Source organism: Bos grunniens, chromosome 12 (genome assembly GCF_055505025.1).
Source record: "Bos grunniens cultivar Pamir isolate PY7600 chromosome 12, Bosgru_T2T1.0, whole genome shotgun sequence".
Classification (NCBI taxonomy): Eukaryota; Metazoa; Chordata; class Mammalia; order Artiodactyla; family Bovidae; genus Bos; species Bos grunniens.
The window spans coordinates 73,261,853-73,283,892 of NC_141176.1; the positions used below are offsets into that span (position 1 = coordinate 73,261,853).

At 40.5% G+C, this 22,040-nt stretch overlaps 1 protein-coding gene across 3 annotated transcripts in view; it reads left to right on the forward strand.

Annotated features, from left to right (window-relative positions):
• Positions 1-22,040, forward strand: part of LOC147361895 (ATP-binding cassette sub-family C member 4-like) — a 228,591-nt gene that overhangs the window by 72,877 nt on the left and 133,674 nt on the right. For 2 of the 3 annotated variants that reach the window (XM_086330212.1, XM_086330213.1), the window contains exon 21: positions 13,523-13,673. The exons of the other annotated variant lie outside the window; for it this stretch is intronic. In XM_086330212.1, the coding sequence (XP_086186338.1) occupies positions 13,523-13,673 (151 nt within the window). The remainder of the gene's footprint in view (positions 1-13,522; positions 13,674-22,040) is intronic. 3 annotated transcript variants of the gene reach the window in all.

Consider the following 22,040-nt stretch of genomic DNA (forward strand, 5'->3'; position numbering starts at 1 on the left):
ATGTGGTGTGATTGCACCTGATAATCATTCATGATGTCAACAGCTTTAAAGTGTGGCAGTGCAGAACCCCGCAGTCTCCCTTTCCAAGCCCCCGTCCCAGCTCTCCCTCTTACCATCTCTGCCCCACAAAGCCACATTCTCCTTTCTGTAAAATGGAGAAAATAATGCACACTTCCTAGGTTTGTTGGGAAGACAAAGTGAAGTTCATTTTAATATTATTATTTGCATAACATCTAAATTCATTTTGAGCTCTTAATAATGGGTAATTATTTTTAAAATGCCACATATGTGTTTTAGGTAAGAGAAATAGTCTCATGACAATGGCATATGTTGTTGTTCAGTCACTAAGTCATGTTCGACTCTTTGTGACCCCATGAACTGCAGCACACCCGACCTTCCTGTCCCTCACCATCTCCCGGAGTTTGCCCAAGTTCATGTCCATTGAGTTGGTGATGCCATCCAGCCATATCATTCTTTGCCCCCTTCTTCTCCTTTTGTCTTTGGTAAAATGACATTATATTGCATTAAAGTTATTGTCAGAGATAGTTTCTAGGCCCATAAATATCATCTCATGATTTTGTATCACAGAGATTCTAGGTTTGTAATCCTTGAAGATTTTAATGAACACTTTCTTATGTAGACTCACAGAATAAAAATTAGTTGTTTTGAAGATAGACTATTGAGCATTAAATATTTCAGAATAATGTGATTTTCATACAATTTGCCAAAGTCCCAAATAACATTGAGTAAGAAGTCTCAATTGTTTACAATTCTTGTCATTGAAATCATCACCTCCAAGGAGTCTTCCTGCTGTTAAAACAAGTAAAAATGAAAGTGAGATGTGTAAGTTGGGTTTAGGCATTTAAATTTTCCAAAAAAAAAATAAGTTTGGGACTTCTCTGAGCATGTGAACTTGCACACAGCTGCTCTCAGCAAAATATTGTAATTTATTGAGGAAAACTAAGTTGCAAAATGCTTATTTCCCACACGCTGCTCATTCAGGAAAAAAAAAAAAAAATCAGCAGCTTGGTGTAGCTCAACTGAGTCTTCCCATCCTTTCATGTACATAAAGGGCTAATTCTGAGGGCAGTTGAGTCACCAATGGCAATTGTGGTGGGACCACTAGGGACCGTGTCATTTCCTCCTCAGCACACACAGACCACACTGACTGCAGTTTTATGAAGGGAAAATGCCCAAGAAAAAGATGTGAAGGAGGTGCCTCAGTCATTTTTGTCCAGAGAGGGGAGTGCAAAAGAACAGGACAGTGCATCTGGATATTGAGGACAAAGCCTAAGACTCAGCATAATAGGTTATTATGGGTCACTTGCTTTTACAGTCTTTACTTGTCTCAGCACCCCTGACCCTTGCATTTCATTGTGTGGAGACGTCAGGGGGAGTGTGTAGAGAGTATCCAGCCTCTCCCACTGAACAATGTGTTCGTCATTTTTAGATTTCTGTGGTGTGTTGATCCCTTCCCCAATCCCTTCCTCAAATCCCCCTTGGGGATGTTTATTTTTAATATATATTTAATACTAGTCCTCCGTGGATATTTTTTTCCAGTCCGTGGCTTGCCATTTATATCCTTAGTGGAGATAAAGGTTTAATTTTGATGATGTCTAATGTTTACTGTTTTTTTTTTTTTTTTTTCTTTTGTAGTTGATGTTTTTGTATCCTAAGAAATCTTTGCACATCCTTAGGAGTGTGAAGATACTTTGCTATGTTCTACCTTTTAAAATATTGATGCATCTTGAATTGTTTTTTGTATGTGAAATAGTAATTAATGGTCGAGGTTTATTTTTTCCAATTATTCTGGACACATTTGTTAAAGACTTTTATGCACTAAATTAAGGAAATCTGCACTTGTATAATTATTTTGTTCCTCAGTAGTTGCAGTTTACACCAATATTTTGATCCTTAAACCAATACTGTATTTGTAGTTACTGTACATTTTAATAAGAGATGAAACCCATAGTTTAAACTGTCTATTTTTTTCTTTTTTTTTTTTTTTTGTAAAGGTTGCTTTGCTCATTCTGGATTCTTTACTTTTAGGTGTCAATTTTAGAAGCCTTTCAATTTGTTTTTAAATAAAAACCTCCTGAAAATTTTATTAATATTTTGTTTTAGCTATAGTTTATTTGAGAAGTCTGAGTCTTAACAATGTTGGATCTGCAATTATGAATATATTTAGGTCTTTTTTAATTTCAGAAATATTTTATAATTTTTAGTATAGACATCTTAAATTTCTCTGGTTAAATTCATTCATGCATGTTTGCCTTTTCATAGTATTATTGGATTGTTTTTTTTTTTTTTTTAATTTACTTATTTATTTATTTTGCATGCACTTGGCCTTGACTATGTGTGGGCTTTCTTTAGTTGTGATGAGAGGGGTAACTAATTGCTGTGGGTGGACTTCTCATTTTGGTAGCTTTTCCTGTTGCAGAGCATGGGCTCTAAGGCACATGAATTTCAGTAGTTGTGGCATTGGGCTCAGTAGGTGCAGCAGTCTGGTTCTAGAGCTTGGGCTCAGTAGTTGTGGCACATGGACTTAGCTGCTCTGCACATGTGGATTCTTCCCGAACCAGGGATCAAACCTGTGTTTCCTGCATTGGCAAGTGGATTCTTCACCATTTGGACCATTAGGGAAGTCTTGTTTCTGATACCATTATTCACTTGCTTGTTGCTCAGTTCAGTTCAGTTCAGTCACTCAGTTGTGTCTGAATCTTTGCAACCCTATGGACCGCAGCATGCCAGGCCTCCTTGTCCATCACCAACTCCCGGAGCCCAACCAAACTCATGTCCATTGAGTACGTGATGCCATCCAACCATCTCATCCTCTGTTGTTCCCTTCTCCTACCCTCAATCTTACCCAGCATCAGGGTCTTTTCAGATGAACTGGCTCTTTGCATCAGGTGGCCAAAGTATTGGAGTTTCAGCTTCAACATGAGACCTTCCAATGAACACCCAGGACTGATCTCCTTTATGGACTGGTTGGCTCTCCTTGTAGTCCAAGGGACTCTCAAGAGTCTTCTGCAACACCACAGTTCAGAAACATCAATTCTTCAGTATTCAGCTTTCTTTATAGTCCAACTCTCACATCCATACATGACCACTGGAAAAACCATAGCCTTGACTAGACAGACCTTTGTTGGCAAAGTAATGTCTCTGCTTTTTAATATGCTGGCTAGGTTGGTCATAACTTTCCTTTGAAGGAGTACGAATCTTTTAATTGCATGGCTGCAATCACTATCTGCAGTGATTTTGGAGCCCAGAAAATAAAGTCAGCCACTGTTTCCCCAACTATTTGCCATGAAGTGATGGGACCAGATGCCATGATCTTAGTTTTCTGAATGTTGAGCTTTAAGCCAACTTTTTCACTCTCCTCTTTCACTTTCATCAAGAGGCTCTTTAGTTCACTTTCTTGTTGCTAGTCTATAGACATATAATTGATTTATTTGTGAATTAACTTTGCATTGCCTGGAGTGATGGTGGTATGTTTTTCTTTTTTTAATTCTGTAGGATTTTGTCCATATACAATCATGTCAGCTGTAAATAATGACAGTTATATATCTTAATTTCCAATATTTATGACTTTTTATTTCTTTTCTTGACTACTTGTTATGGCCAGAGTTTCCAGTTAGTGTTGAAGAGAATTGGTTAGATCAGATAATCTTGCACTCTTAGGGCAAAATTGTTCAATACTTTTTCATTACAAATACTATTACAGTTTTTTAGGTAGGTATCTGTTATCAGATTTTAAATGTTTCTCTTAATTCCTCAATTGCCAAGAACTGTACTTTTTTTTTTTAAATGAAGAATAAGTATTGAATTTTAACAAATATTTCTCCTACATCTCTTCAGATAGTCATATGATTATTTACCTTTACTCTTTTAATGTGAATTATAGTGATCAGTATTTGAAAGTTAAACTTAACATTCCTGGAATAGACTTTACTTGGTCATAATGTAGCATCTTTTCTATGTATTTCTGTATGCAGTTTGTTAAGAGTTTTTGTATCTATTGTTCGTGAAGAATATTGGTCTATAATTTGCTTTTCTTGAAATCTTTTGTCAGCTTTTGGTATCAGAATTATGTAGCCTCATGAAAATACATGAGAAATATTTCTATTTTTAATGGTCGGTTTAATGTGTCCAGACTACATTTACCAGACTACATTCCTCAGTTATTATAAAAAAGTGATCTGTGTGTTGCTCTGTAGGTATTTTGTAGGTGTGATTGAAGTCCATAATCAGTTGATTTTAAGTAGGGCCATTTATCCTACATAGTCAAATGGGCACAGTTAAGTCAGTTGTAAGGCTTTAAGAGCTAAGCCTTCCCTGAAGTAAAAAGAAATTCTGCTTCTGGAGAACAACATCAGCTCCTGATCAAGGGTTCCAGCCTGTCCTTTGTAATAGTCAACCCTGAGGATCTTGGACTTGCCCAGTCAAATTAGATTGTGCAGTATTATCTTTTTTATATTGCTATATTCAGTTCATTGGTATGTTGTTTAATATCCAAAGGCAGTTTCACTTGTTATTTTTCTTTCTTTTAATGTCTTTGTCTGGTTTTTATATCATGAAAATGTTGGACTCATGTACCCTGGAAAAGTTTGGAAAAACTTTTCTGCATAATGTTTTTGTGAAGTCCACTGGACTTAAGGTCTTTTCTGTAAGAAATTTAAAAATGATGTATTTAGCAATTACCTGGAAATTAACAAATTATGTATTTACGGAATTCTCTGGTGGTCTGGACTTGCTGCTTTCATTGCTGAAGGCCTGGGTTCAATTGCTGGTAGGAAAGCTAAGATACCGGAAGCTGCATGGTATGACCAAAACAATAAAATAAAGTAAAATAAAACAACACAACACAACAAGAGAAGACACTACACATGGACATCACCAGATGTTCAATACCAAAATCAAATGGGTTATATTCTTTTCCATCAAATGGGTTATATTCTTTTCCATCAAATGTGGAGAAGCTCTATAGAGTCAGCAAAAACAAAACTGGGAACTGAGTGTGGCTCAGATCATGAACTTATTTAAAAATCAGACTTAAATTTTAGAAAGTAGGGAAAACCACTAGACCATTCAGATATGACCTAAATCAAATCCCTTACAATTATACAGTGGAAGTGACAAATAGATCCAAAAGATTAGATCTCATAGACAGAGTGCCTGAAGAACTACGGAGAGAGGTTTGAGACATTGTACAGAAGGCAGGGAACGAGACCATCCCCAAGAAAAAGAAATGCAAAAAGGCAAAATGGTTGTCTGAGCAGGCCTTAGAAATAGCTGAGAAAAAGAAGAGAAGCTAAAGGCAAAAGAGAAAAGGAAGCATATACCCATTTGAATGCAGAGTTCCAAAGAGTAGTAAGGAGAGATAAGAAAGCCTTCCTCAGTGATCAATGCAAAGAAATAGAGGAAAACAATAGAAAAGGAAAGATTAGAGATCTCTTCAAGAAAATTAGTGATACCAAGGGAACATTTCATGCAAAGATGGGCTCAAAAAAGGACAGAAATGGTAGGGACCTAACAGAAGCAGAAATATTAAGACAAGGTGGCAAGAATACACAGAAGAACTATACAAAAAAGATCTTTATAACCCAGATAACCATGGTGGTGTGATCACTCACCTAAAGCCAGACATCCTGGGATGCGGAGTCAAGTGGGTCTTAGGAAGAATCACTATGAACAAATTTAGTGGAGGTGATGGAATTCCAGTTGATCTATTTCAAATCCTAAAAGATGGTGCTCTGAAAGTGCTGCAGTCAATATGCCAGCAAATTTGGAAAACTCAGCAGTGGCCACAGGTCTGGCAAAGGTCAGTTTTCATTTCAGTCTCAAAGAAAGGTAATGCCAAAGAATGTTCAAACTACCATACAATTGCACTCATCTCACATGCTAGTAAAGTAATGCTCAAGATTCTCCAAGCCAGGCTTCAGCAATACGTGAACTGTGAACTTCCAGATGTCCAAGCTGATTTTAGAAAAGGCAGAGGAACCAGAGATCAAATATCCAACGTCCATTGGATCATTGCAAAAGCAAAAGAGTTCCAGGAAAACATCTGCTTTATTGACAATGCCAAAGCCTTTGACTGTGTGGATCACAACAAACTGTGAATAAATCCTTCAAGAGATGGGAATACCACACCACATGACCTGCCTCCTGAGAAATCTGTATTCAGGTCAAGAAGCAACAGTTAGAACTGGACATGGAACAACAGACTGGTTCCAAATTGGTAAAGGAGTACATCAAGGCTGTATACTGTCACTCTGCTTGTTTAACTTATATGCAGAGTACAGTATGCAAAATGCCAGGCTGAATGCCAGGCTGAATGAAGCACAAGCTGGAATCAAGATTGCCAGGAGAAATATCAATAACCTCAGACATGCAGATGACACCACCCTTACGGCAGAAAGTCAAGAACCAAAGAGCCTCTTGATGAAAATGAAAGAAGAGAGTGAAAAAGTTGGCTTAAAGCTCAGTATTCAGAAAATGAAGATCATGGCATATGACCCCATCACTTCATGGAAAATAGATGGGGAAACAATGGAAAGAGTGAGAGAATTTATTTATCCAGAATCACTGCAGATGGTGACTGCAACCATGAAATTAAAAGACCCTTGCTCCTTGAAAGAAAAGTTATGACCAACCTAGACAGCATGTTAAAAAGCAAAGACCTTACTTTGACATCAAAGGTCCATCTAGTCAAAGCTATACTTTTTCCAGTAGTCATGCATGGACGTGAGAGTTGGACTACAAAGAAAGCAGAGTGCTGAAGAATTGATGCTTTTGAACTGTGGTGTTGGAGAAGACTCTTGAGAGTCCCTTGGATTGCAAGGAGATCCACCCAATCCATCCTAATGAAAATCAGTCCTGAATATTCATTGGAAGGACTGATGCTGAAGCTGAAACTCTAATACTTTGGCCACCTGATGTGAAGAACTGACTCATTGGAAAAGATGATGCTGGGATAGGTTGAAGGCAGGAGGAGAAGGGGATGACAGAGCATGAGATGGGTGGATGGCATTACCAACTCGATGGATATGAGTTTAAGCAAGCTCTGGGAGTTGGTGATGGACAGGGAAGCCTGGTGTGCTGCAGTCCATGGGGTCACAAAGAGTCAGACACAACTGAGTGACTGAACTGAACTAAGAAAATTTAAAAAAAGGATTCAAATTCTTATATCAGTATGTAGTTATTCAGATTTTCTATGTCTATGTTAATTTTGTATGTCATTTTTTTAAGACATGTGTCCTTTACATTAAAATTTTAAAATTTATCTACCAAATGTTTATTATATTCTCTTTGTAATGCTCATGGTATCTTTTGTATTAAAGTGAAAGCTAAAGAGTTAATTGCTCAGTCATGTCCGACTGCTTGCAACCCATGGACTGTAGCCTGTCAGGCTCCTCTCTCCATGGGATTCTCCAGGCCAGAATACTGGGATGGGTTGCCATTTCCTTTTCCAGGGGACCTTCCCAACCTAGGGGTCAAACCTGGGTTTCCTCTATTATAAGCAGATTCTTTACCGTCTGAGCCACCAGGGAAGCCCAATCTCTTGTATTATCCTGTTTTAATTCATGTTAATAGTAAATCCACCGCCCCCCCTTTTTTTTTCACTTTGTGGTGACTTCAAAGAACCATGCTTTGTGTTTGCTGATTTTCCTTCTTAAAAGTTAGTTTTCTTTTTCATTTGGGTCTTTTGTCATTTATTTGCTCAGTTGTGTCCGACTTTTTGCACCCTCATGGATTGCAGTATGCCAGGCTTGCCTGTCCTTCACTATCTCCCAAAGTTTGCTCAAACTCATGTCTATTGAATTGACGATGCCATCAAACAATCTTATCCTCAGTCACTCCCTTCTCTTCCTGCCCTCAGTCTGTCCCAGAATCAGGCTCTTTTCTAATGAGTTGGCTCTTGGTGTCAGGTGGCCAAAGTATTGGAGTTTCAGATTCAGCATTAGTCCTTCCAATGAATAATCAGCATTGATTTTCTTTGGAATTGACTAGTCTGATCTCCTTGCTGTCCCAGGGACTTTCAAGAGTCTATTTTTTTCTTATTTTCATTCTTCTACATACTTTAATATGGCGGTTTTTTAAAATTATAAGATGGATCTCAAAACCCTTGACTTTTAGCTTTTTTTAAAACTTTTTTGTTTTTAAAAAATAGTTTAATTTTATTGGAATATAGTTGATTTACAATGTTATGTTTGTATCAGATGTACAGCAAAGTGATTTAGTTACTCATATACATATTGCTGGGAGAAATACCAATAACCTCAGATATGCAGATGACACCACCCTTATGGCAGAAAGTGAAGAAGAACTAAAGAGTCTCTTGATGAAAGTGAAAGAGGAGAGTGAAAAAGTTGGCTTAAAGCTCAACATTCAGAAAACTAAGATCATGGCATCTGGTCCCATCACTCCATGACAAATAGATGGGGAAACAGTGGCTGACTTTATTTTCTGGGCTCCAAAATCACTGCAGATGGTGATGGCAGCCATGCAATTAAAAGATTCATACTCCTTGGAAAGAAAGTTATGACCAACCTAGATAGCATATTAAAAAGCAGAGACATTACTTTGCCGACAAAGGTCCGTCTAGTCAAGGCTATGGTTTTTCCAGTTGTCATGTATGGGTGTGGGAGTTGCATTATAAAGAAAGCTGAGCGCCAAAGAATTGATGCCTTCGAACTGTGGTGTTGAAGACTCTTGAGAGTCCCTTGGACTGCAAGGACATCTAACCAGTCCATCCTAAAGGAGATCAGTCCTGGGTGTTTATTGGAAGAACTGATGGTGAAACTGAAACTCCAATACTTTGGCCACCTGATGCGAAGAGCTGACTCATTGGAAAAGACCCTGATACTGGGAAACATTGAGGGCAGGAGAAGAAGGGGACGACAGAGGATGAGATGTTTGGATGGCATCACTGACTCAATGGGCATGGGTTTTGGTGAACTCCAGGAGTTGGTGATGGACAAGGAGGCCTGGTGTGCTGTGGTTCATGGGGTCACAAAGAGTTGGACATGACTGAGTGACTGAACTGAACTGAATACATATATTCATTCTTTTTTAGATTCTTTTCTCATATAGGTTATCACAGAATGTTGAGTAGATTTCCCTGTGATATACTTATAGTGCTCTACATTTTAAGGTGTACCTTGTTAAATTACCAATTAGGTGAACTCCAGACTTAAATATTTTTAATAAGGTTGAATCCTGACAAAAGTGGAAAGGAAGCTATCTCATGTTTAGAATGAGATATTCTAAACATGAAGGAGGAAATAAACCATGTTTCCCTAAAGGTTCCTGTTGTGCTGGTTAACAAACTGTGAACCAAACCTCACCATTCACTCTTCAGTGGAGTTAGCTATGATTCTCAGTTAGGATTGAATTGAAGTATACCCAGCCCTAGAGCTTATGTGATTGTGAAAAGATTCGAGGCAGCCAAATAAAGGATGAAGAATGTGATTAATATATACCAAGCAAAGTGCTTGTTTAGAAAAGCTTAGTCTTAGGCTTTGTACCTGTGTGTATGCTCATGTTAGTTGCTCAGTAATTTTTGATTCTTTGCCATCTCATGGACTGTAAACTGCCAACCTCCTCTGGCCATGGAATTCTCCAGGCAAGAATAATGGAGTGGGGTGTCATTCCCTTTTCCAGGGGACCTTCCTAATGCAGGGATGGAACCTGGGTCTCCTTCATTGCAGGCAGATTCTTTACCATCTGAGCCACCAGGGAAGCCCTATCTCAGCACAATATTGGGCTAATGGAATTTCTCCTCCAGGTGTATTTTGTCATTCTCTGCAAACCGAAGAATTTTTCTGTAATGTGAAAAATTGCCATTTTCTCTCAAGTGAAAGATTTCATGTAAGAATTTTTTTATTTGTCTATGTGGATTCATAGACTTTGGATAAAATTTCCCAAATGGTGTGCTCCAAATGGGAAATATATAAAAATCATGATTCCCCTTATTTGAGGGGCATCAGGACTTGGGTCACTTGCTTCTGGGTCAATATGATTCTTTCTATATACCCATTAGTGTCTCTCTTACACAGTGTGACAGAGGTGTAGAAGCACTGGCCATGGTGATATGGTCCATCGGATGGGCCTGAAATCCAATCATATGGGGGGAATTGTGTGTGTAGCTTGAAATGGGTTTTTTGGAATTCCTGGGAATGTAGGAGAAAGAAATGAGTTTGGCTTCAAGGAAGGGATTTATTGTGTGTCTATTGTACACTAGAATCTTTTTTTTTTCCTTCTTCATATGTTAACTTTTTGATTAGATACTATTTTCATCTTCTACCAACTTCTATAAATGCTTGAGATGGCTGGGAATTAAAGGTTCACAAATGTATATACATATAAAAGTATAAGTGCTCAGTCATGTCCAACTCTTTGTGACCCCATAGACTCTAGCCTGCCAAGTTCCTCTCTCCATGGGATTTTCCAGGCCAGAATACTTAAGTGGGTTGTCATTTCTTCCTCCAGAGGAATTTCCTGACCCAGGGACCAAACCCAGGTGTCCTGCATAGCAGTCAGATTCTTTGCTGACCGAGCCACCAGGGAAGCCTCCTGAGGAGAACCAGATTTTTCAAATGGATGAATGTTGTTCATCAAATAATGCAAGTCTGCTAAAAACCAGTAGTTTGGACTTTTTATAATTGACATTTTAGTAGTTTTTTTTTTTTTTTGGCAAATAACAATTACAAGCCAAGTGACTTAAAGGCTAGACATAGAAGGAGCTGGAAGGACCCCTTCCCATGAACATGAAGGTTGTAGCATGCTGGGATGCACAGTCAAGCCACCTTGACTGTAAAAAAATGTTTTCTGTAGGTCTAATAGGAGGGGGGGGTCAGACAGCCCTAGTTTTCTCCACTCATGATTAGAATTTATTCCTTCAGAATTTCATCCTCTTGAGTTTTCTTTTGATACCACAGCAGAGACAGGGAGAAACAGGAAAAGCACAGGGGTCTCCATCCAGATCATGCAGTTTGGTTCTCAAGGGCTCCTGGCCACAGAGTCACAGTTCTGGTTGGTTGTTCCTCCTGCCTGCAGCTGTGGCTCTGGGATTCCCTGAGCACAAACTGCTCCTCTCTTTCTCTAGGATAAGCAATACCTTCCTGGGAAACTTTAGGACAACCACTTACCTGCCAACCTCATATTTCTTATCTGTAAAGAGCAACCAGTGTTAACTCAGACAAGCATCTCAATTTTCTCATCCCAGCTCCCTTTTGGTCAAAATTTTGATCAACTTGGATTACTACCTGAAAATCATTCATGCCTTTCTTTCTATTTGTTAAACAAGCCTGTAAAATCAATCATAATTCTTAGAATTGTCTCAAAATATTCAGGTATTCTTCCCTGTGTTTTTCCAGCACCCTGTGCCCTGTGCAGATCACCATGGGTTTGTATCCACCTGAGATCATAAACTTCAGAGGCCTTGGCCCAGACTGGGTGAATCTGCAAGTCCCTACCACCCCACTCCACTTTCATAGCAGGCAGACACTAAATGTTGATTGTATTCTTATTGCCTGATACTGTCCACCAAGGTACCATACTTTTCCTGATAAAGATGGATGCTTAAATCAGCATCAACCAGTGATTTTGTTTTCTATTCTACCTGCTGTCTTTTTAAACCAAAATCATTTCCCAAGAGAAAATCATCTCACAGGATAATGTGAGGATTAAGAGAATGTTCATGGAACTCAGCACAGGGCCTTACACACAGTACACACATAGTAAATGGAATCTGGTGTTGTTATAATAGTTAACCTTTGGAATGGGCATTTTCAATACTTAATATAATGATAGAAAGATGACTGTGTGTTAGGGGCAAACTTAAATATATTGTAATGGCTCAGGATATGACATAATGACGTGACATAATGGCTCAGATATGCAGATGACACCACCCTTATGGCAGAAAGTGAAGAGGAACTAAAAAGCCTCTTGATGAAAGTGAAGGAGGAGAGTGAAAAAGTTGGCTTAAAGCTCAATATTCAGAAAACTAAAATCATGGCATCTGGTCCCATCACTTCATGGGAAATATTTGGGAAACAGTGGAAACAGTGTCAGACTTTATTTCTAGGGCCTCCAAAATCACTGCAGATGGTGATTGCAGCCATGAAATTAAAAGACGCTTACTCCTTGGTATGACCAACCTAGACAGCATATTTAAAAGCAGAGACATTACTTTGCCAACAAAGGTCCATCTAGTCAAGGCTATGGTTTTCCCAGTGGTCATGTATGGATGTGAGAGCTGGACTGTGAAGAAAGCTGAGTGCCAAAGAATTGATGCTTTTGAACTGTGGTGTTGGAGAAGACTCTTGAGAGTCCCTTGGACTGCAAGGATATCTAACAAGTCCATCCTAAAGGAGATCAGTCCTGGGTGTTCATTGGAAGGTCTAATGTTGAAGCTGAAACTCCAATACTTTGGCCATCTCATGCGAAGAGTTGACTCATTGGAAAAGACCCTAATGCTGGGAAGAATTGGGGGCAAGAGGAGAAGGGGACGACAGAGGATGAGATGACCAGATGGCATCACAGACTCGATGGACATGGGTGTGTGTAGACTCTGGGAGTTGGTGATGGATAGGGAGGCCTGGCATGCTGCAGTTCATGGGGTCACAAAGAGTCAGACACGACTGAACTGTACTGAACTGAATGGCTCATGACATGGGCTTTCCAGCTCCATAACTTAGGCTTTGCAGTCTCCATCAAGTTGCTTTTCTTCTCCCTTTACCTCACTGTCTCCATTTGTAAAATTAGATAATACTGTTACACTGAATTTGTAATTAACCATTAACTAGACATGTTACACTGAATTTGTAATTAACCATTTATTTCTACGTGTATAGCTGAGGCATGTGGATTCCTCATCCGCAATACATGCTCACTCATCTCTCTAATGACACCTGCTGGTTCATGATAGTTTGAGATGTAACTCCTACTCTCTGAACCTCAAATATTTTCATCTGTTAAAAGTAGCTGCTGCTGCTGCTAAGTTGCTTCACTCGTGTCCGACTCTGTGCGACCCCAGAGACGGCAGGCCACCAGGCTCCCCCGTCCCTGGGATTCCCCAGGCAAGAACACTGGAGTGGGTTGCCATTTCCTTCTCCAATGCGTGAAAGTGAAGTCGCTCAGTCGTGTCCGACTCGTAGTGACCCCATGGACTGCAGCCCACCAGGCTCCTCCGTCCATGGGACTTCCCAGGCAAGAGTACTGGAGTGGGGTGCCATTGCCTTCTCCTAGCAATGCCTTAAAAAAAGGTAATAATGCCTGCCTCATAGGGCTACTGAGTGTATCACAGGAGCTGATACCTAGAAAGTTCTTATCAGAGTGTTTGGTGCATGCAATAAACATCATGAGGACCACCTATAATTCTATTTCTTTGGAAGGGAAAGCATTCCCTGCTGTTTCAACAAGTTTCAAGAAAAGGAGTTTAATCCTAACAAATCAATGAAGTTTATCTTTGAAAAGTATCCTTGACACAAAGGCCTCTGTATTTTTGCTATTTCAGACATTTCTACTTGTTATTGGTGTGGTGGGTGTGATGGTGGCTGCAGTTCCTTGGATTGCTATACCTATGATTCCCCTTGGCATCATTTTCTTTGTTCTTCGGCGATATTTCTTAGAGACGTCACGAGAGGTAAAACGCCTGGAATGTACAAGTGAGTACCAGGGCTCTCATGCTGGGAGGGCAGTGCAGGCTGACGTTCATTTATACTGCAATTAACCAGATCCCTGAAACTCTACAGACTGTCTTGTGGAATTTCTCACTGCTAACATTAGGTGATTGAAAGTTATGGCCCCTGAGAGTAGATTTGGCCCTTAAGGCAAATGGAGCTGGCGGTGGGTCAGCTGCACTTTGCATTTTAGCCCAAGAAGGATGGATGTGAGCACCATGAGGACAGGGACCATTTCTGTCTTATTCATGACATACTTCCTTACACAGAGTATCCACTCTGTTAATACCATTCTTAAAAGTATTTCATCATGTTGGAACTAATGTAGAAGGAAAATAGAGAATTTTTCTTCTCCTAAAATTACCAGAAATAACAAAGAAGGGAAAAGATTAGGAAAAGGAAAGGAGACCTCAGGAAATATATGTCGGAAGTGATACATTTGAAAAACACATTCTTTCACATGTTCTAATAAGTTGCAGTTGTTAAATGTATTGAAAACATGTGTGTTAGTCATTCAGTCATGTCCAGCTCTTTGTGACTGCATGGACTATAGCCTACCAGAATCTTCTGTTCATGGAATTCCCTAGGCAAGAATACTGGAGTAGGTAGCCATTCCCTTCTCCAGAGGATCTTCCTGACCCAGGGATTGAACCCAGGACTCCTGCATTGCTGGTGGATTCTTTAATGTCTAAGCCTCCAGGGAAGCCCTGTTGAAAAGATAAGCCTTGTTATTTTCAGGTTTGCTGTTTGTCATTGTCAGGATTTGGGGTGACACCACACTGTTTGTGTACCCCCTTCTCAAAGCTATTCATATAAATGATGCTGAAAATAATCCCCTAGGAGGACACAGGAGGGGGATCTGTCAGTATGCATTTAGTTGATTACCACATTCAACTTCCTAGTTTTAGAATAATGGGGAACAGGGACGTCCCTGGTTGTCCTGTGGGTAAGACTCTGTGCTTCCACTGTGGGGGCCACCAGGTCAGTCTCTGTTTGGGGAACTAGATCCTGCAAGGTGCAGCCAAAAAATAGAATAATGGGGGACACATTTTATGATTAATTATTCTATTCTACAGATAAACACTAAAGTTCTCTCTTATTAATGCAAACATTTCATCAATGTTAAAAATAAGAAGAAAAATAGATTGTTATATAGTTTTTAAAAGTTATAAAAACAATAGCCAAAAAGTAAGGAGACAATATGTTTCTATCACAGACTTCAACCATGAATATTTACTGCAAATAAACACCAACTTAATCTTCTAGAAACCAAGCCAAGAACAGAAGCATATTGAGTCTCATGGTTCTCATTATCTACTAAGTGAAAAAAAAAGTCTCTGTTGATCCAGTCAAAGGAGATTTTTTATTGTGGCATTTGTCTGTCTTATTTTAAACAATAAACATTTGAGGTACTTATCTTTATCTACCAAAAGGATAGCGATCATCAGTTTCATAAAATCTGTAGAAGACATTTTCACTTATCAAGAGAAGCAGCTAACCTCCTGTGACATCGAGTTTGGTGAGGTGTTTGGATGGATGGGGAGCAGTAGCGTTCAGGTGTGTGTGACGTTCTACCAGTATGACTCAGTAGAATGGTAGGACCTGGGGAGGCAGAAGAGGAAGTGATGAACTCCATCCAGTCTTCTGGATGTTTCAAATGCTTCAGATGTTTTATGGTTTGAGGACACTCATGAAATGGAGTCATTCAACAGTCTTGTTGCAAAACAAGTCTTTGGTTCGTTGAGAGAGGGGTTGTTCAAGGAAGAATATTTGACAGAATTTTTGCCTGGGGCAAGGGCCACTTCCCATTCATATGGAAGTGGAGAGAGGCCTCCTCCTGAGGCTTTTGTCAAGAAGTAGTACAGGATTTTCTCAGTGTTTGATCTGGAGAGTCTGAGAACTTTGGCACTATCACTGTGGAATATTTGGATTTTTTGCAGCCAGTAGGCTGAAACAATTTAGACAATACACTTAATCCAGGTACCCCATCCTGCACACCTCGGATAACCACATGTGGTGCCCAATTGATTAGAATGTTTGTGTTCTCTCGCTAGGTGTTGGTGGTGATGGTATTCAGTCCCTCAGTTGTGTCCAACTCTTTGACCCCAAGGACTGCAGCACACCAGGCTTCCCTGTCCTTCACCATCTCCTGGAGTTTGATCAAACTCATGTCCATTGAGTTGGTGAGGCCTCCAACCATATCATCCTTTGTTGTTCCCTTCTCCTCCTGCCTTCAATCTTTCTCAGCATCAGGGTCTTTTCCAATGAGTCAGCTCTTCTCATTAGGTGGCTTAAGTATTGGAGCTTCAGTATGAGTTCTTCCAATGGATACACAGGGCTGATTTCCTTTAGGATTGACTGGTTTGATCTTGCTGTCCAGGGAACACCCAAGAATCTTCTTCAGCACCACATCAAAAGTATCAAATCTTCAGTGCTCAGCCTTCTTTATGGTCCAACTATCATATTCATACATGACTACTGGAAAAAGCATAGCTTTGATTACACATACCTTTGTCATCAAAGTGATATCTCTGCTTTTTAATATGCTGTTTAGGTTTGTCACAGCTTTTCCTCCAAGGAGCAAGCGTCTTTTAATTTCATGGCTGCAATCACTGTCTGCAGTGATTTTGGAACCTAAGAAAATGTCTGTCCCTGTTTCCCCATGGAAAACAAATAAAGTGTTTCCCCACTTTGTTTGCCATGAAGTGATGGGAACATATGCCACGATCTTCATTTTCTGAATGTTGAGTTTAAAGCCGTTTTTTTCACACTTGTCTTTCACCTACATCAAGAGGCTCTTTAGTTCTTCTCCTTCTGCCATAAGGGTGGTGTCATCTGCATATCTGAGGTTATTGATATTTCTCCCGGAAATCTTGATTCCAGCTTGTGCTTCCTTCAGCCCAGCATTTCTCATGATGTACTCTACATATAAGTTAAATAAGCAGGGTGACAATATATAACCTTGACGTACTCCTTTCCCAATATGCAACCAGTCTGTTGTTCTATGTCCGGTTCTAACTATTGATTCTACCTATTGCATACAGATTTCTAGGAGGTAGGTCAAGTGGTCTGGTATTCTCATCTCTTGAAGAATTTTCAACAGTTTGTTGTGATCCACACAGTCAAAGAATTTGGTGTAGTCAATGAAGCAGAAGCAGATTTTTTCTGGAATTCTCTTGCTTTTTCTATGATCCAAGAAATGTTGGCAATTTGATCTCCAGTTCTTCTGCCTTTTCTAAATCCAACTTGTACATCTAGAAGTTCTCAGTTGTTAGCATATGAAATGAATGCAATTGTGTGGTACTTTTAACACTCTTTGGCATTGCCCTTCTTGGGAATGAAATGAAAACTGATCTTTTCCAGTCCTGTGGCCACTGCTGAGTTTTCCAACTTTGCTGGCATATTAAGTGCAGCACTTTAACAGCCATTCTTTTAGGATTTGAAATAGCTCAGCTGAATTCTATCATGTTCACTAGCTTTGTTCACAGTGATGCTTCCTAAGGCCCACTTGACTTTGCATTCCAGGATGTCTGTCTCTAGGTGAGTGATCACACCATCGTGGTTATCCCAAGTCATTAAGATCTTTTTGTATAGTTCGTCTGGGTATTGTTGCCACCTCATAATATTGTCTGCTTCTGTTAGGTCCATACAATTTCTGTCCTTTATTGTGCCCATCTTTGCATGAAATGTTCCCTTGGTATCTCTAATTTTCTTGAAGAGATCTCTAGTCTTTCCCATTTTATTGTATTCCTCTATTTCTTTGCATTGATCACTAAGGAAGGCTTTCTTATCTCTCCTTGCTATTCTTTGGAACTCTGTAGATGTGTATATTTTTCCTTTTCTTCTTTGCCTTTTACTTCTTTTCTTTCCTCAGCTATTTGTAAGGCCTCCCCAGACAAACATTTTGCATGTTTGCATTTCTTTTTTCTTGGAGATAGTCTTGATCACTGCCTCCTGTATAATGCCTTGAACCTCAGTTCATAGTTCTTCAAGCACTCTATCATATCTAATCCCTTGGATCTATTTATCACTTATATTGTATAATCATAATGAATTTGATTTAGATCATACTTGAATGCCCTAGTTGTTTTCCTTACTTTCTTTAATTTAAATCTGAATTTTGCAACAAGAAGTTCATGATCTGAGCCACAGCTCCCTGTCTTGTTTTTGCCAACTATGTAGAGCTTCTCCATCTTCAGCTCAAAAGAATGTAATAAATCTGATTTTGGTATTGACCATCTGGTGATGTCCATGTGTAGGGTCATCTGGTGTGTTGTTGAAAGAGGGTGTTTGCTATGACCAGTGTGTTCTCCTGGCAAAACTCTATTAGCCTTTTCCCTGCCTCATTTTGTAGTACATGGCCAAAATTGCCTGTTACTCCAGGTATCTCTTGACTTCCTATTTTAGCATTCCAGTCCTCTGTGTTGAAAAGGACATTTTTGTGTGTGTGTGTTTGTTTTGGAAGGTCTTATATGTCTTCATAGAACCATTCAACTTCAGTTTTTTTCTGCATTAGTGGTTGGGGCATAGACTTGGATTACTATGATACTAAATGGTTTGCCTTGGAAATGAATGGAGATCATTCTGTTGTGTTTGAGATTGTATCCAAGTATTGCATTTTAGACTCCTTTGTTGACTGTGAGGGCTACTCCATTTCTTCTAAGGGATTCTTGCCCACAATAGGAGATATAATGGTCATTTGAATTAAATTTGCCCATTCCTGTCTGCTTTACTTCACTGATTCCTAAAATGTCGATGTTCACTCTTGCTGTCTCCTATTTGACCAATTCCAATTTACCTTGATTCATGGACCTAACATTCCAGGTTCCTATGCAATATTGTTCTTTCCAGCATCAGACTTTATTTTCACCACCAGACACATCCACAACTGGGTCTCCACTTTGGCTCAGCCTCTTCATTCCTTCTGTAGCTGTTTCTCTGCTCTTCTCCAGTAGTATATTGGGCACCTACTGACCTGGGGAGGTGGGTCTGTGCCATAAATAATAACACTGCTGCTTCCTCTAAATAGCAACTGATAGTATATCTTAGGGCTTCCCAGGTGGCTCAGTGGTAAGGTATTTACCTGCCAATGCAGGAGATGAAGGATACACAGGTTCAGTCTCTGGGTTGAGAAGATCCCCTGGAGGAGGACATGGCAACCCAGTCCAGTATTCTTGCATGGAGAATTCCATGGACAGAGGAGCCTGGCGGGCTACAGTCCATGGGATCACAAAGAGTCAGACATGACTGAAGCGATTGAGCATAAGGTGATTAATAAGATGTGCAGTAATGGCTAAGGCTGTTGGGTGTTACCTGAGTAAGATTTGGGGGTTTTCTAAATATAAATAACAAAGTCTGGAGAAAAAAGCACATCATCACACATGGGCATCCTTAACCCTGATTTTTCTGAGATACTGTGGATGTGATTAAAAACACAACCTTGGGAATAAGACAATGTTGAGTCTCACACCTAGGTGTGTCACTTAGGTGGATTAATACAGTTAATCCTGGGCAGTCAGTGCTCTTCATCACAGAGTCTATGCGGGTCTTATGAGCATTTCTTGAGTTGATGCTTGTAAAGTGCTTGCTGGACACTACCAAAGGCACTAGAACTTTGAGCAAGAGGTAATTAAGAACTTATTCACAACTAGAAGGGCTCATATAGCCTGAATTATAGCCTGAAGCAAGTCTGTCAGCCTGAGCCATGGAAGATCTGCACCCCACACTTGTGGGGTGTGTCCCCAAGTGTCCTCAGGGTTGTGGGAAACAGCTGTCAGTCATGTGAACTGTAGGGTTACATGTCTGTGACCCTGGACTGACGCCATGGCTGATACATGCTCTGCTTCAGGACAGCAAACTCAGTGCTTGTGGGAAGAAGATGTTACTTTGGGCAACATGACACTTAAGCCATGACATTCCCCCTCCCCCCTGTACTAGTTAATCTTTGCAGACCCTCCAGTTCACTCATCCTGGCATCCTGCTCAGCACTATTGGTGTTTAAAAGAAACAGGATAGATTTTTATGGGTCCATATTCTCTCTGGCCCACTGGAACTCTTGGGCATGAGGTGAGGTAGGTGATAGGGGTTCTCTGGTATTCAAGGCTGAGATGACACCTGATTTCTAAAGTCGACCCCACCCTCCATCCCTGCTGGAGAGAATCACCTGCAGCTTTGATCTCCTGGTGAGGGAAGCAGGTGAGGAAGGCCACACTGGAGAGTTCATTCCAGAACTTTCCCTGGGGGAACAGCCATGCCTGCTTTCTCCTCAGAAGCCTTGTCTGTAATGAATAGTGTTGATGTCACTCTCTGTGGAGTGGAAATGAGAGCCTGGTTCTGGTGAGTTTTCTGTGCTCTCTGGAGCTGGACTCTTGGCATCCTCCTGACAGGGTAATTGGCCCTGGAATTCACCTGTGTCATCCCTGTGAGCACCCTGTGTCCAGACTAATGAACTCTGGTGGTGAATTGGGACATCTAGTAGGGCTGTAGAAAAGACCTAAACAGAGCTCCCAGCCTTTCTTGTTTGGAGCTTGAGCTCAATCTGAGTTTATGTTGCTCTTACAAGCACAGAGTTATAGGAAGCTCTAAAAAGTTACTCATAGAGTGAAGAGAGAGAGTGGTGTGGATGTTGGAATGTGAACACAGGTACACAACTGGATGATCAAAAGCACCACTGAGTCACTTTCAGCTCTTTGCCTAAACAAAATACAAAGGGGAAATGTTAGATCATGTCACAGTTCAGATAACGGGTTTACCTTAAAGCAATCTAATAGCTGAGGGTCCCTAACAGTTAAGGTTCCTGGTCTGATGTCCTAGTCAGAAAGAGCCCCAGGGCTGAATGGATGGTCACCTGGCCCCCAGCCCAGGCTGTCCTCCCCTAGTCCAGGGCTTCCCATCCTCTTTGAGCCCCAGTGTCTCACAAAAGGGAGCCTGCTTCTTCCTTATAGAACTGGGAACACAAAACACAAGAGGAGGTTCTGTGTCTTTACCTATTTGTACCTCAACCCCTCCAAACATGCAGTGCCCAGGTGCATGTCAGTACTGACTGAACTGTCACCAGACAGGCATTCGGATACTGGACTAAGGAGTGAGGACATGAAAACAGTTTAGACTTTTCCCCTTGATTCTTTCCCCATCATTTTATAAAATCTCTGTAGCCTTCTGAAAGGTGTGTTACTAACTTCCCATAAACAACCAGTTATACTAACAGGTCTTCTCTAGGACACACACAGGTAACAAGGTGATGTCAGTATTTCCTCCTGATACAGCACAAGTTATCACTCATCCAAGACAGAGGTCACAGGCTCAGTGTATGACTCTGACAACAGCAAGTTACAGCCTTGTTCATGGTGGGGAATGAAAATCATAAGTGGTCTTCCCTGCTTGGCATCCTACAGCCCACCTGTTCCCTGGTGAGCAAGAGCCTGACCCTGGAGCTCATGGTCAGTGTGCTCTTAGGGAAGATGGCAGGAAATGAACAGGCAGTCATGTGACACCAGACCCCAAATCCACATGAAGTCACTCAAAAGACAATAGTCAGTGTCAGATTCTAAGGTCACTGTCAGGTTCTAAAAGATTGATGTGAGTGTCACATGCCACAGTGACCTCCAAACACTAGGACAAGTATCCAGCAGGCAGTTATAAAAACACCCATCAGGTTCCTAGAGCAGAAGTCAAGACCATTCAAAGGCTCCTCATCTGCCGGGTCCTGTGGACTCAAGGGCGGTACGGTGCCGGGTGCCCCGTGACCGACACAGAGGTCCTGGCGCAGGTGCAGGGGGAGGCCCAGGATGGGGGAGACAGCAGACTGTCCCCTCCCTTACTCGTCTCACCCTGTCCTGTGTCTGGGTCTGGTCCAGGGTGGGGGATGTACTGACTCTATCCCAGCCCTTAGGCTACTCATCTAAGGAGGAGACGGCCCACAGGTAGATCAACAAAATTCAGTGTGGTGAGGACTCTAATGAGGAATTAAATTTTAAAATGCTACTGATTCAAAAATTAGTGAACAGCAATTACTCACCCATGAAAAAGAATGAAATATTGCCACTTGAAGCAATATTTATGGACTTAGAGAATATTATTCTTAGTAAAGTAAGTAAGAGAAAGATAAATATGATATCACTTATACATGGAATCTAAAAATAATACAAATGATTCTGTGCACAAAATAGAAATAGACTCACAGATATAGAAAACAAAGTTACGGTTGCCAAAGGGGATTGAGAGGGAGGGAAGAACAAACTAGAAGTATGGGATTAATAGACACACTGCTATTAATGTGTCAAATAGATAACAACAAGGAATTACTGTAAAGCATGGGGAATTTTATTCAGTATCTTGTAATAACCTGTGGAC